The sequence below is a fragment of the Mesoplodon densirostris genome, chromosome 10, assembly GCF_025265405.1.
Source record: "Mesoplodon densirostris isolate mMesDen1 chromosome 10, mMesDen1 primary haplotype, whole genome shotgun sequence".
In the NCBI taxonomy this organism is placed as follows: Eukaryota; Metazoa; Chordata; class Mammalia; order Artiodactyla; family Ziphiidae; genus Mesoplodon; species Mesoplodon densirostris.
In genome coordinates, this window is record NC_082670.1 from 4,318,154 (window position 1) to 4,334,547 (window position 16,394).

General features: G+C 47.4%; 1 protein-coding gene across 1 annotated transcript in view; it reads right to left on the minus strand.

Moving 5' to 3' along the window:
* LYRM4 (LYR motif containing 4) overlaps nt 1–14,135 on the minus strand; it is a 114,100-nt gene extending 99,965 nt beyond the window's left edge. The window contains exon 1 of the mRNA XM_060110187.1: nt 13,683–14,135. Coding sequence (XP_059966170.1) covers nt 13,683–13,768 — 86 coding nt within the window. The 5' untranslated portion in view covers nt 13,769–14,135. The remainder of the gene's footprint in view (nt 1–13,682) is intronic.
* Nucleotides 14,136–16,394: the final 2,259 nt, after the last annotated feature.

Below are 16,394 nucleotides of genomic sequence, written 5' to 3' on the forward strand. Positions count from 1 at the left end.
GTGGTTGAGAGTCCGCCTGCCGATGCAGGGGATACGGGTTCGTGCCCTGATCTGGGAGGATCCCATATGCCGCGGAGCGGCTGGGCCCGTGAGCCATGGCCGCTGGGCCTGCGCGTCCGGAGCCTGTGCTCCGCAACGGGGGAGGCCACAACAGTGAGAGGCCCGCTTACCGCAAAAAGAAAGAAAAAAAAAAAAAAAAAAAAAAAAAAAAAAAAAGATGGTAAGGTCCTCAGACCACTTCAAATAAATTTAATTTAACCACAATATAGCAAAACAATAGTGTTGAGAAGCTACTGTCATTCAAGACAAGGTCTGCAGGGTAATTCTATACTCATACTAAAAAAGAATTTTTTCTTATTAGAGAATTACTATGTAAAGGGGCATTATTGATTATCCAAACTTACATAAGCACAAGATACATATGTCAGCTAACAAATTGATATGCCTTTAAATAAGAGAAAGTCCAAAGGCCTTGTATATAACCCATATTTTATTCCATCAAGTTGACTTGTCCTTTTTTCCCTATATAAACAAATAACTAAAGGTAATTTAATTCAGTGAGACTAGCGAAGTGAATACAGATCTCTGAAGAACAATAAAATGTTAATTTTATGATCCTATTTATTTTGTTAAAGCTTCAACATGATAGGAAGCAAATGCAAATTTTGACTCAGGGTCCATTCTTAATATTTCCAGCAGCAAAAAAAACTCATCTATTTGAATACCTGAATTTTACAAGCAAATTTAACATATTTCAAATAGGTAAACAATGTCTTAGACACAGTTACTCATAGTCCTACACTATGGCTTATATTTACTGGGCTCTCAATCAGCATTTATTCATTTGAGTTCTACCTAGTCAAAGTTTCTTGACCAATTTGCTTCTAAAGTAAGAAGTCTACTACTGTTAACCCTTTGCATTACTTTAAAACACAGACGTCAGAGAGTGCTGTGATGAGATTTAGAAAAACATTCTGACGGCAAATGTGAAGGATGCCTGGTAAGAACCAAGAACAGGAGGCGGACAGCAGTAGAAGGCTGTTACAAAACCCAACAAAAACTGGTGAGGGCCAGCAAAGACAGTCACTGTGCAGACACAAAGTGTTTCCTGGTAGGAGAAACACAGGAGATGACCCACTGGGCAAGACGACCGACTGGCTGTGGTACAGTCAGGAGAACAGGTGAGGTGGCTTCCAGCCTGAGAGCCAAGCATCGCCCAAGAGGGGGCATGCAGGAGGCCTGCTCGCCCGGAGGGCCGGAATGCTGTAGGGAGGGATGCACGTTTTTAGCTTGGACCCGCTCGGTTTGGTAGCCCGGCCAGGACAGGAAGGAGGCCCTCGGTTTGCGGGCTGGGGAAAGTATGCGCGGAGGGGCGGATCATCAGAGCACAGGGGTTGAAGCCACGACTGACGAGCGCCCCGAGGGCGGGTGTGAGAGGCCGGGGTGCATGTGAGGGGCCTCCCACCTGGAAGGGAGGGAGGCAGACCAGGAGACAGCGGTGCCCTGCATGCCCGACGGGCCGCAGCAAAGGTGGCAATGAGGACGGGCAAGCCGGTAGCGGCAGTAAGCACCTGGGAATTCGAACACCAGGCGCGGAGGCCAGTGGGTGCTGACGGGTGCCGGCTGGGAGCACCGACCCCTGAGGCCCCTGGTTCCTGCTGCCACTGCTCGCACTGGCTCACGGTCTCCCCCAGCCTGGCGAAGGGGCTTGGATTCCTGTGTGGTTACCTGTTAGGACTTTGCCGACGTTTACATTAGGCTGATCCCAGTGAGAAAGATACGATGCTGATTTCATTCACAGAGAGTCATTTAAAAATATAATAGGTAAATTTCTGGGGGAAAAAAGGATGGCTATAAATATGGTTTGGAAAAACGTGATTCCTCTGTATTCTGATCTATGAAGAGGTAGGAAGGAAAACAAAATTATGTAACCGTCTGGGTCCTAAACACGGTCACCCTGGCCGTTTACGAAAATCTGTCCGCTGTTGCCTGTTAATAAGCAGTTACCCCCCACCCCCACAGTGCTCGCTCAGACATTTCTCACGCGCTTACGCTGTGCCGTCACTAAGGAGACGAAGTTGGTTCAAACATGGTCCCCACTCCCTGGGGATGACAGTCTAGTAAATAAGGGGCAGGGTGATGGGGGAGTGATCACGGCAGGATTTACACAAGGTATCTGGAGGACGTGGGAGGGGCCCCCGAGAAGAGGATTCGTCCATTCACCACGTGCTGGTGCCCGCATTGGGGCCTGGCTGCGATGCTGACTGGGGTGACCGTGGTGAGGGAAACACACAGTCGGGGAGGAGACTGGCTGGGCGAGAGTGTGCACATTTTGGCCTCAGAGTTTCGGGTTCAAGTCTTGAGGCTATTCCTTTTAAGGTCTTAAAGTTGGACGAACTATCGTACTTCTTCCCAGGAATCATCCATCCACCACGTTTAGGCCGTGCTGCCCGGCACCCAGCTCGCTAGGTTAGCGCCTGCGTGTAGAAGCCTCACGGGGAGGAGGAGGGTGCAGAGGGGGCCGCCAGCAGAGGATGCGCACAGCCGCACAGCCACACAGCCGTCCCAGGGAGGAGCAGAGGGGCGGGGCGGGATGGGGCGGGATGGGGTGGGATAGGCGAGGCGAGGCGAGGCGGGGCGGGGCGGGGCGGGGCGGGATGAGGCGGGACAGGCGGGGCGGGGCGTCACGGGGAGGAAGCAGGCATGCTGGCAGGTGCGGGTGCTGAGTCACCTCCTGCACCTCTGCGGGGCGTGCAGGAGGGGACCAGGTGAGGCGTCTGGTCGCAGGACAGGGGCCTGGGCTGCAAACAGCCGGGGGAGTCAACACACAGGAGGCCACGGATAACGTTACCGGGAAAGTGTGTAGAGGGAAAAGGGGAAGGACCGAGCCCAGAAACTGAATATCACAGTCTCCGGTGACAGGCGTCCTTCCAACGCCGGGAGGGAGAGGGGCCTGCAGTCAGGATTCGAGGCCCACACAGGCCAGAGCCTGTGAGCAACGCCCCTGCTTGGCGGCTGCCCGATCGGGGTCTGCTCTCCTTGAGTTATACGTCCACCAGGGCTTTCCTTCCTTTAGGGTTTTAAGTCTGGGATAAAGCATTAAGTTGCCACTAAAAGCTTGTTTACTGCTTCAACCAGGGCTGAAAGCTGTTCTTCCGCAGTCCGGGAAGGAAAGGCACAGAGCACGACTCTGGCATACGGTGAGTGCTCCAGGAAGACTTGGTGAATCAATGAATGAGAGACAATGAGACCAGGATAGAGGATCTGTGGCTTTTTCTGGCTCCAGTCTGGCTGCAAGGAACTATTTCCTCGATTAATTTAGCTTTTTGCTTAGTAAAGGGCAAAAAGGGTTTTTTTTTTTTTTTTTTTTTTTGCTGTATGTGGGCCTCTCACTGTTGTGGCCTCTCCCGTTGCAGAGCACAGGCTCCAGACACGCAGGCCCAGAGGCCATGGCCCACGGGCCCAGCCGCTCCGCGGCATGTGGGATCCTCCCGGACCGGGGCACGAACCCGCGTCCCCTGCATCGGCAGGCAGACTCTCAACCACTGCGCCACCAGGGAAGCCCCAAAAAGGGTTTTAAGAGATGCTTCTGCCTGTGGAAGTGATTTCTGGTGAAAACAACACTGCTCCTAGACATCAGACGTAGAAGAGGGATAATTCTATAGGGGAAATCTTTGTATTTATTCTCAAAACATGGGCAGGCAAAAAGAAATGTATGGAGGCATTAAATGAATAGTTATGCTACAGAGTAATATTTATAATTATAATGATTGATCATATAAGTAATTTTGAATAAACTAGGCGAAAAGCGGGGTACTAAACCTACTCAAAAAATTACCCCAGGAACAAAAGATACAGATATAGATATAAGGCTAATAGGTGCATTCATGACATCCAATGAAGGTAGTAGCCAACTAGTAAATAAAACAAATAATTACCCTGGGAACAGATACAGTCAACTAATGGGACACAGATGACTGATAAACTGACAATAACATTAATATATGAAAGCTACATAACTGAAGAAAGGAAAGTGAGATAAGCACATACAGAGTGTCGCAAATTAAGTCAAAACCTAGGGCCAAAGAGATGCTTTAGAATTGAGCCTGAATTGTCCAGATGCCGTCCTGGGGCTCAGACAACGTCTTCCTCATGCCAAGGAGGCGCTGTCCCTGACACGCGATGTTTCATTTGGAACGACTTCTTCTCCCAGTTACATTCTCCTGACCTCAGGTCAGGTCGTTCTCTCTAATCCAAGGCATTCACGCAGTCACTGGGACTGGCGCATTCTCTTCCTCAGCGTATCTCAAAACCACCCTCCCCTCCTCTGCAATCACCTCCTGGCCTCTGTGTCTTCGGTCTCCGTCCGCTTGGGGTGGTCTCTGCAGTCCTGCTCGAGCACCCGCGTGGCTTTCCGCCGCCCAGGACCAGGCCTGGCACTGGGCACAGTGTCTCTGAGGCCCCAGTGGGGAGGCCGCACTGCTGGGAGCCCCTCGCACTCAGCGCCGAGGACACCGCCCTCTGCACCCGTCCCCTTGGCTTCTGCCCCCCTTCGCCAGCGAGGCCCTGCAGTCTTTACGAGCGAGCCGGGCCAGCCACCATCACTTTCTGAACCTCGGCCCCCCGGGGCGGGCTCTGTCGCCCCTCCTGTTTGCTCTGCCACGGGGCCTTTGTACAATCCTCAGTGTCTTACTCTAGGCACTGAACCACAAGCCCCGCCTGGGAAAAGATCACGTTCTGTTGTGTTTGTCTCTGAATTTCCGGCAAGGAGCCCAGGGTCTGGCCCGTGGCAGGTACTCAATCAATGTCTGCTGAACGAAGACTCAAACCAACCTCATCACACGGAGACCACACATCACCAGAGACCACACACTACCGTGATAGAGTTCTTTGGATTGCTAATAAATACCTTGTGCAGAATGTGGTTCAACAAGTTTGCTGAGTTCATTAAATGACTGCTAGCTACTACGAATTTAAAAGGTTTGGCAGTTGATCTACCAGTTAAAGAGATAACTGTATATTAACTAGTTTACTTCTATCTGCAGAAGGGATTTTGGACTATCTACTGCACACCAAACATTCTGCCAGAGAGTTTTGCAACTCTGGCATTCTGGAGGATGCACCCGGGACTAAATGCATCAAGGTCACAGAGCTGGGAGCCAGCTGACCTCAAACTTGAACCACGGTTTCTTGGTTCGAAGGCCAGGAATCTTTCTAAATCAAGATAGCCTTGCTCATGATTCTCATTCATATTGATGAGACTGAAAACAATACTTCAAGCAACTTAGTTCAGGAATCACAATACTAGGGAAAGAAATACCAGAGAAAAGAAAACAAGCAGGCAGTCCCACGACTTCCATTTATCCTTTATTTATCACGAAAGATCATCTCTGTGAGCTGTTTGCCTTTAGTCCCTGAGTTAAAAAAACAATTATTCTTTCAAACAGAACCCCAATAATGAGTTGCTGTGAAGCCAAACAGATAATCAGAATGTTACAGTGATGGATTATTAGGTCTCAACTTTGGCAATTTTAAATCTGCTTCTTAAAACAGGGGTGGTAGAGATCAGCTGAGGAGTCCTATTCACGGTATTCCTATTACTAATCCAGACAAAAGCCAGGAGGACCCACCTTAATTTGGCGGACTCTTGCTAAACCTAGATATTCACAGCTTGGTTCATGTAATTTATCTAATTTTATCACTTAATTTGGTTTCTAAAGGTTAGAATTTTCCTAAATTGGTTAGGTGCCAGTTAATTGAGAAAATAAATGCTAAGGCATATACAAAAACCTTCTTCCTGATGAAGTGGGATTCAGTCTGTCAGGAAAGGGGTCACAAAGGAGAAGTGACAGGACCTTAAGTACCTTTCATCCACAACAAAGACTGCACACAGCTATTGTCGTGAGGCCTTAAGACGCAGTCAATTTCCTATAATGCTCATTATATTATAGCAATTTCCTAAGAGAATGTTTTGTAAGTACACTTTGCATTAACAAAAAGTATTACCCTGCTACAATACAGAATACAGAGACTTTAAGGAAGTTCTACTGACTTATAATTGCATTTTGTGGTCTAAGTTTACACCTCACTTTGTTATATTCTCTACCTTTATTTTCCCTTTGCCCTGATTCTCATTTTAAAATTATAACAATTATTTCATGTTATTGCATTTTACTGTATGTATTTTTATAAGTTTTAAAATGCTTTAGGGGCCAGGGTGAAGTATAAATAGAATAAGTGCAAGTTGGAAACTCTTATAAACTAAGCTCAAAAAATCAGCAATGACATTGATCTAATAATTTTTTAACACTTCCCTCCAAATTTAGGCTGCTGAATATCTCAAATGTATTCTTCTTTAAGTTAACTGTATAACATTTTCTTACTTTTCAAAACCATCATCACTCAACATGGCAGAACTTGGCAACCATAAGAAAAAAAATTGGGGGGGACGCAAATTCCAAACATAAAGGTACTGAATAATCCATCTTTCAAAAGTCTAAGAAACTGCTTTTCTTAGGCACAAGTAAACTGCCTCTCGTTCCTGTGGAAGCAAGGGGTCAGGTAACAGCAGGCGGCCCTAGAGGAACCCACTGGTATAAATTCAGGACATATTCAAGACTTAATTTGCGGAGAACTTAAAAAATGTAACAGTCATCTTCTTCTCTTGTATTCCTCCCCACTTCCTCAGAGCTCCTGCATAGTCATAAGTTAGAGCTGTTTTCACAGAGAGACGTGACTTGTCCCACATTTTACGGTGGGCAAAGCTCTTACTTGGCTGCTTATTACAGAATTCTGTGGTTTCTCCAAATCCTCACAATATAAACAGGCATTTCATGACTTAAAAAGAGGGAAAACTTTTTATCGTGTGGGGAGGGGAAAACATCCTAATAATCTTGTTTTTGAGAATGCCAAGAAGCAAAATGCAACATCTTATGCTCCCCAGCCTGACAGCTGTCCCAGGTCACAGGTCTGTGAGGCCCTAAATTGAGTCAAGGCATAAAAGGTGACAAAGAACAAGAGGATGGAATTTCTCACACATCAGCAACTTCTGCTTAAAGGCAGGTTTTAGTCTGAGAATCAAGCAAAGATTTTCCCGGTAGGGAGGTACGGGTTACATTTATTAACTGAAGAACATATTTTAGGATTTTAAGTTTCTAAAGGAGAAGAGACGTATAAAGTTAAAACTGAAGTGGAAGTTGGGCCTAGAAGGTTGAAACAATCACTACAATGTCATTTGTATAGTATCTGTGCGATACTGTAATACGTGATGGACAAAACATCATGACAAGCGCCTCTGCCACTACATGTGCAAATCTGCGGTGTCTGGACGTTATTTCAATTTGCATGTTTCCTCTGTGTACAAGGCAGTTTCTTGATCTGTTCTTGTGTGTCCACGTCCTATGCCCATCACACGACAATCCTATAACAGCAGGGCCATCCTGTGCTTGTACCTACCCTGGGCCCTAGTGCTGTAATACATATGCTATGGGTTCTCAGGAAATACTAGGCATAAACTGATTTGCCCATTTGTTCTGGGGTAAAGGAATATTTGGCACTAACGTCTCCAGTGTTGCTGTCCCATTTTAGAAAGGGAAAGGTGCTTGCTGTTAACACCATTCGCGCTGGGCTGGTACTATTCACCCTAGCATTCTCGATCTATCAGCAGCAGAGGTAGCTGGTGTGAAAAGACCTGCAACAATGAACAGAGACACATGCCTGGGTCCTGACTTCTTTACAAGTTCATGGTTCCAGGTCCTCAGCTTCCAGTTCAAAAAGAGAACAGACTCCTAAATAGGAGTCATTATTTAGTCCATTCACTAGACCGCAATCAAAGACTTCCATAATGTTGCATTCAGTTGTGCAGCACGTGGTAATTGAGAGCTGACACTCAGCAACAGTTAGTAATTTTACCAGTCATGAAACCAGGGAGCCTATGCAGCTGTAAGAAGAAACTGTGAAAATAAATAGCTTTGGGTTGATGTTTCTAGAATTTCTGCAGGCCGAGACAGAGGATGCATGCCTTGTAGGAGATTTCTACTAAAGAGGGTAGAGTTGTGGAAAAGCAGCGCCCTGGAACTTTCTAGTTCCTGTTCTGTTGATGACCAGCTGTGAGAACTTAGCCCACTGCTCACCTTTTCTATGCCTCACCTTTCTGTCAGATCTTTTTTTACTACTAGCCGGTTATTTCACCAGCACGAGCTCACCTGGGATGGAGTGCCAGCTAAGGCTCCACGACTGCCCGCCCCTGGTTCCCACGTGCCCCGTGCATTTCACATCCCCAGTGCCTTGCCATGCGCACCTGGAGAGTTCTCCACCGGCAACCACGTGCCCTACCTGCACAGAAGCCAGCTGCTGGCGGATGCAGCAGTCACTCCGGGTGCTTCTCTCTTTGTCACCTCCCACTGCAGACGCTAGATGAGCACCTAGTTCCCCCAGCCCCTTGCTCCAGCTAGTGGTAGAAATGTAACTGAGTTCTGGTCAATAAGATATAACCAGAAGTCTGCTGGAAAGCTTCCAGGAAAGTCTACCCTTTCCTCATGAAAAGAAAGCCTACTCATGCCCGGTTGGGGTTGCTCTTCTTTGTCTGTCTTGCCTTGAATAAGGATATGATATTTGGAGCTTTTATAGCCATTTGCAACCATCAGGCATAAGCACGAGAGGAAACCTGAGACTCAAGACACCTTGACATCATCCAGCTGCTGTATCAGCTCGAGCAGCCTCATACTCCAGACCTTATCCATGTGAGAAGAGTAACCCCCTACTTATTTAAGCACCGTGTGAAGGTTTCCTGTTACTTGTAGCCAACAGCATTCCTAATGAGATCTGCTTTCAAGGTGGCACACACTTCTAATGCTACTCACCACTCTCTACCCTTAACGGGAGGCTCATTTTGATTTGCAGCTCTCAACACAACGCTTAGTGTGCAAGAAGTATAATAAAGACTCAACCACTTAATGAGGGATGAAGGAGTTCTGACACTCAGTTGGGTGGCATTTGGGCATTGCTTTTGCCTTTTCTCACATTTTACAATAAAATACATTTTTAATCAGTAGGGGGAAACGGCTGATAAAAATTACCTCTGAATACAATTTCCTCCTGCTTTTCAACAACAAGTATTTATAAGCATAGAGTAGGTAGGTATTGTGCTAAGCACCAGGAATGCAGAGATAAGATGGAATTTCTGCCTTCAAGGGACAAATGGCCGAAAGACAAGTAAACCAACAATGCTAATGGTGAGATATGTGTAGTAAATATGAGAACACACCACATCCAATTATCTTCCACTTTATCCAGAAACGGGCTGTCAGCACGGCATCCATCACCTCAACTTCCTGTCCTCTTACATTCCAACTTAAATTCACCTCCTGCAGAGTTGCAACTAAGAAGACGCCTGCTGCAACTAAAAGATCCCGCATGCCGCAATGAAGATCCCGTGTGCTGCAACTAAGACCTGGCACAGCCAAAATAAATAGAGAAAAAAAATTCACCTCCTTCTGCGGTGGAGAAGGGAGTGTTCCGCCTTCTGCTGCGAGCCAGCCCGCCGCCTGGGCCTGCAGAGGCACAGCTTCTCATGGCTTGTCACTTCTCGTGTGGCCGTGCTCTAGCAGCCAGCCCCACTCCCGCATGTTAACCAGGCCTCCGGGCGGGGAGGTGGTCTACACTCACTGCGGCCCTCTACTTCCTTCTGGTTCACTTCTCAGCGCCCACACTCTGGCTCTGTCTTAACCACTTCACTGATGCTGTTCTGGAAGAGGTCCCCAGAGGTCCCTTCGCTGGGGACACTTCTCTCTTCCTTTACTGGACTTTGCTAAAGCAAGTGGCCTGCCCGCAGCACCTTCCCAAACATGCAGCTATTCTGGCTTCTGTGACATTGCTCTCTCTGCTTGCCCTCTCCCCGCTTCTTAGGCTCCACAGCGGTCATTCAAGTGTGGCCCAGGGACCACTGGGGTCTTGGAGACCTTTCAGGGGATCCATCGGGAAAACGTATTTTTATCATCCCAAGGAGATATTTGCCTTTTTCAGTCCCATTCTCTTGTAAGTGGACAGAGGAATTTCCCAGAGGCTAGATGACGTGTGATATAGCAACAGGTTTAGGCGGAAACAAATACAAGAATCCACATGTCTTCCATTAAGCCAAACACTAAAGAGATTTGCAAAAATGTCAAACAATGTCACTGTCAGCAGTGGTTTTTTTTTGGGGGGGGTGGGAAGAAAAATGGTTATTCTTCATAAAGGTGTTATTTAGGTTAGTATGCAATGGGTTTATTAGTTTACTTAAAAGTAGGTGCTTTAGGGCTTTCTTAACTTCTAATATGAAAAATATTGATAACTATGCCTCACATAAACAAGGATTTCGGGGCTCAGTTACATTTAAGAATGCAAGAGGATCCTGAGACCAATACACTGAGAACCACGTACTTAGACTGCGTCTTCCTGGCCTCCTTCAGGGGCTCTTCTTCAGCCAACACCTCAAATTTTGATGTTCTCTACAACAGCATCTTAAGCGCACTAATTTTCTCACCATAAACTAGGATTTCTCAATCTTGGCATGACTGACACTTGGAGCCAGAATACTGTTTCTATGGGGGACTGTCCTGAGCTTGGTGGAATCCCTGGCCTCTAACTACTAGAGGCCAGGGGCATCCTTCCACCAAAATTGTGACAACAAAAATGTCTCCAGACACTGTCAAATAAAACTGGCCCTGGCTGAGAACCACTGCCCTAAATACTCTTCCTGGAAACTTTACCAAATATTAAGATTTTAATTCCACGTATGATAAGAATTCTACTTATTTAGTGCCTGCTGTGCCAGGCACAACTCTAAGCATTTCATACGTATTCACTCACTTAAACCTCATCCCCTCCATTTTATAGATTAAGAAACTGAAGAGTAGAGAGATGAAGTGACTTGCCCAGGGTCACACAGCAAGTGCGTGGTGATGACAACTCCAGGCTTGATTGCTCCTCTGAGCTTTAGTCTCATGTGAATAACTGCCTCTGCTGGGGACCCCAGCTGACATTCACTCAAGATGCTCCAAAAATGAACTGAAAACTCTTCTCTCCACAAGACCAGGTATTTCTGTATTTCCTAAGTCAGTTAATGGTGCAACTTTCACATTTAACCTCTGTGCCTCAGTTTACCTAGTAACCTAGACATCTTTTTAGACTCTGCTTGGATTCTCTTCTTTACTCCTGAATCCAATCATTCATTGAAATCTAACAATTTTACCTTCTAATTATTGATCGAATGTATCTTTTACCTCTCTCTTCCACTATTCCTGCCCCCACTAGGGCCCTAATCTCTCCTCAGCACTGTCCTAGTCAACTCGCATTTGGGGTCCTTGTATCTGGCCCTCAGTCATCTTCTACCTTGCCGCCAGAGTGGTCTGGCTAAAAGGCAAGTCTGGCCATGTCACTTTATGGCTTAAAGCTCTTTACCGGCTGCCTGTTAGCTAAGAATAATGTCCAGGTTCCTTATCACGGCCCAGTCCTGCCTTCTGTCACGCCCAAATCACACTTAACTCTCCAGCAGAATTCTATTCTATGGCATCACCGAGCACACCAGAAGATCACACTGCTTCATGCCTTTGATCCAGCGCTATCTTCTGGGAAGCGTTTTGATTCAACACCCTGTGCATGCCTGTCAAGGCACTTGCCACAGTTTGTGACAATGATTCTACAACTGTGTCCCACAGAGGCTCGTAAAAAAGCCCCTGATGGTAGGTGCCTTGCTGAGCCCAGCGCTCCCATCTGTCCATCTCCAGGGGCTGCTATGGTACCGGGCAAAGTAGTTTTGGGAGTGTTTGGGTGCACTGAAGTAGAAGATTACGTAGTCATAGGGCCTGTCTGAATGGGGGCGGGGAAGGCAGAAGAAAGAGACTGAGAAAACCTTCCAAAGGCTACACTGAGATGAATCTCAAAGGAAGCGGGGGAACTCAAGACAGAGGTGACTAGCGGGCATGCCAGACAAAGAGGAGTCAAGAGGGAGAGGGTATCCTTGGAATCCACAAAATACAGCTTAGTACAAAAGAAGGACATACTTTGTAACAGCTTATTATCTGAGGAGATAGTAGTGGGAAACCTCAGGTTTTAGGGCCATGATTTCAGGAAACAGTGTAAAGTGATTACCAGATTCCTTTGGATAATACATTTATTTGTGGATAATAAATTTAACTCAAAATGATTACTCAAAGCATAATCTGAACCATTATTTTCTAAATAGGTTACCATGTAATTTCTACTTCCTGCCCACAGGGTACAGCCCTGAGTGACTTACCTGCAGCTCTTGTTTATTTTCTGTAAATTTAAACGACAAAATTTGTCTTCCAGACTGGTGAAAATGACTGGTTTCCACTTATTCACAAGCGTATTTTGTGGGCTCTTTCAACAGACTTGGTTAAATTGTTGGTACTAAGTACTTGGTTAATTTTTTAGTTTAAAATTCCACCAGTATACCTGCTGTTTACAAACTTTAGCTTCCAAAGCCAAAGTCATTAAGTGAAACAATGCACTCCCAGAAATGTTTGTTTTTCTTTTTAACTACTGACCAGTTGGATATGACTTCATTGGTGTGACCCAGATGTTCTCAAATTTACAGGATGAGTACCTTTTCTATGCAGGTACCTAAAAATTAGAAAGTCACTGCTTGAGAGGGTTAGTGTCTGATAACCAACACTGCACTGGGTCTACCCATCATAGGGCCTGCCAGCTCATTCACCCAGTGTGAGGGCATTTACCCAACCAGGTCTGTTCCACAGGTCGCAGGTCTGTTCCACAGGCTGGTCAATCATGGAAGGTGAAACCTGGTGTGAAGTGATGAGCTGCCCTTATCATATTCTTGCTTTCGGAATATGGCTCAAACTCAGAGGGTCAGGTAGTTAGGAGAAGACACCCAATCCACAAGGATACAGAGAGAAAATCCATAAGGTACATACATTCATGATGAGTCAGAAGTTATAAGTAAGCAGAAAAGAACGCAGATGCTCTGAAGTAGACAAAAGACATATTAAGAGTAAGGATAAGGGACTCAAGATCAAACATGAGAATGGGGCAGGCGTGGAAAAGCTGGGCGCTACATTAAGGACATAAGAGTTTAGATTCTCATTCTCCTGCTGCTAAGATCCTAAAAGCTGGATCCCCATCTGGCGAGGCCAGGATAAACGTTTCAGCTCCTGGAAGCTGGCGAGCCCTTTTTTTCCTTTACCTTCACCTGCGTCTCCTCCTCACAAACCCCGCCCCACCGCCGATGCCACAAGTAGAACAGATCCTGGCAACCAAAAAAGCTAATTAAGACACCTCTGAAATGAAAGGAGTGGCTAGAGAGAGCCTTCAGCTGTGGACAAGTGCTACTGACGGGTCACTTCCACGGTCAAGTCTTCCGATTCTACGGAAAGTTCTTACAAATGCAACAAACTGGTCCTGGCTTGAGCACCTGCACCTTGGCATCCAGCTTAAAGGCAGAGACACCACTAACCGCGTTCCCGGAGCAGAACCTCCCGGAGCTCCCAGCGCAGAGCGTCCGACTTGGAGACACATCACTAGACGCGAACGTCTTCTCCCGCCCGCGAAGGGCCATCTCCCGGCCGGCAGGGAGCCTCCCCTCAGGGCGCCCAGGCGGCCGCGCGGGGCAGGGGCTCCTGTACCCCGGCCGCGCCCGCGCCCGCACCTCCCGGGCCGCTCACCTGTAGTTGTAGGCGGAGAAGTGCTTGCTCTCCCTCAGCATCGCCCGGTACAAATCCAGCACCTGTGCGCGGCTGGAGGCTGCCATCTTGGAACGAAAAGAACCCAGGGGGTCCTCTCCGCCGAGGTCCCGAGTTAAACGCGACTCCCGAAACTTCCGCCGCCGCGGGAAGCGCGAGCGGGACACGCGCGCGGGGCTCGGCGCAGGGAGCGGCCTGCGCCCCGGCCCAGGTGAGCTCCGGCCGCGCGTGGCGGCGCAGGCGGGCTTCGGGCAGCTAAGGGGGCGGCGCCGGCGGGAGGTGTTCTCGGCGGCCGCCCCCGCCGCGGGGTTCTGCGGGCAGCGGCGGGCGGAGCGGCCGAGGGGCGGCGAGGGCTGGGAGGCGGATGAGGGGTGTTCGTGCTTCCTCGCGGTGGAGGGCTGGGGTTCGCCGGAGACGCCGGGTTGCTCCGCGTTGCCAGGTTACCGAGCGCGGGCCCCGCGCCCGCTCTTCCGCCCGGGCTGCCCTCGGCGCCGCCTGAGCCGCGGTGCGGGCTGCGCGGGGCGCCGGTTCCGCGGACGCCAGGGTCGGGGCTTCGTGCGGGACGTTCGTCGCGCGTGGACGGGGCGAGAGCGCGCGGGGGACGCAGGGCTCCGACCTGGGGCTCCCCGGCGCTCCGGCTCCGCTCAGGGCGCCCGCTCAGGGGCCTCCGGCGCGAAGCCCCCTTCCTGGGCAAGATGGCGGCGCCCAGGCGGGCCGCGCTGAGGTGAGCTGGAGCCGGGCCCGGAGAGGGCCGAGCCTGCCACGCCCAGGACTTGGACCCCGGGCTGGTCTCCCGTCTCCCGGGGAGCGGCGGGTGAGTGGCGCGGCCGCGCGTAGGGCCCCGGCAGTGGGTCCCTCTCGTGGGGTGGTTAGCTCTCCGTGCGTCCGCAGACTTCTGTCGTCTGATAGTCTGATCTGAGGTGGCCCAGGTTGGAGGCGAGGGTGCTTGATTGGGGAAACCTGAGGGGTTTAAGGACTCTGTTGGGATCGTTTCAGACCCCAGCGAGAAGCTGAGCAAGTTTTCTCCTGACGTTCTTCCCGGCTAAGTTTTCTCCCTTCTCTGAAGACGCCAGCTTTTCTGAATCACCTTGTTAGCCGGGAGGATACAGTTGGTGGTTCTGACCCTGGAACGTAGGACCCGGCGCGGGGAAGCCTGAGCTGGTTCTAGTTACTTTGTTTGCAAAGCACTTGTCTTGTCTTTGGAATCTTTGTGTATGTAACCAACGTTGGGAAGAGCCAGTGTTTTCTCCTCCAAAACACTGCGAGGCGTAACTTTATACGTAAGAAACAAGTGGGCGTTCACATCCATCTCTTTTCCAACCACTGAGTTTTGGTTGTGTTTCCTTTCTTTAAGTTTGTCTCGTTTTGAAGTGATACTTGTTCTATGCCAAAGCAACCTCGTATTCTCAGGAACTTTAAGAGCAGGAGACACTTCTCTGACCTTACTGCACTTTAGCGTACTTGTAACCTGGGGTCCTTGCATCCACATGTGCTTGTTATACCTGTTATGTTATCCGTTGTAATGCAGTGGTATTTTTTTAAAGGCACGAAAGACAAAATACTTTTATTAAAATCCTTTTACGTTTCCTGTTCGATTTTTGTTAACGTCTCATACATCTGTGAGTCTCAGATAAGGCTTTTTACAGAGTAGCCAAACTTCTGTTACTCCTGCAGGGTGATCAGGTCATTGGGCAAATCTTGCTTCAGTTTTATTGAAAGGGTTTTTAATATTTTGAGTTTATCCTTTGGCATTACTCAAAGGACTCAAGACCAAGGGACTTGTACATTATTATAGAAAAAGATGCAGAACTATTTTCTCTTAATATGATATACGGTTGAATGCTGATGATGTAACTTAGGTGTGTGGCACCTAGGAAAAACTACAGCGTTAATGCAAGTTACAAACAGAGAAAGCTATCAAAGTTAGAAGAAAAAACATGAGTATTATTTTGGTTTGTTTAAAAACAGTGGGGATTGCATTATTTTATTATATTTTGCTTTCATCTAGAAAATGAAGTTGGAATAATTATGATATACAGTTGTTTGTCTAATTATCAAGCAATTTAATCATTAATGTATACAATTAACATATCTAAATGATTTTAACTTTGTTGTAGTCAAATAAAACTTTCCAAATAAATATCGAAAGTTTAGTTTGTTTGGGTAGTGTAGGCATCTGTTAGTACAAAGAATAGCTGAGGTTAGAGAAATGGTAGCTTCCCAGTTGATTCTAAGCTAAGTCCTCACAAAAAAAAAAAACTTTTATTATTTTACTTGAAATAATTTGCCAGTATGTTGGATATCATTGCCTTAAAAAACTAATAAAAAATCACATTCCAAAGCTAAATCTCCATTTTTGTATTTCTTCATTGCAGCAATGACTATTTTCAAGAAAAGCTCTATTTGAAGTTGAAAGTGGGATTGGGCCAGAAGCTGAGGATAGACCTTACTCATATGTCCTTTAATATGCATTCTGTTCTGGGCAGAGTATTTTCTTAGATAATGACTATAAACTAGGCGTAACCCACTTACTACCATTTAGGCCTCAAAATGTAAAAATTTCTTTAATATCCACCTATCCATAGTTATGAAATTCCTGTAGTTCACTATGTAAAATCATGCATTACCTTATATTAAAATTAGGATTGCTGTTGAGCACTGAATGATTTTTGAAGAGAACTTTCTCTAACCATA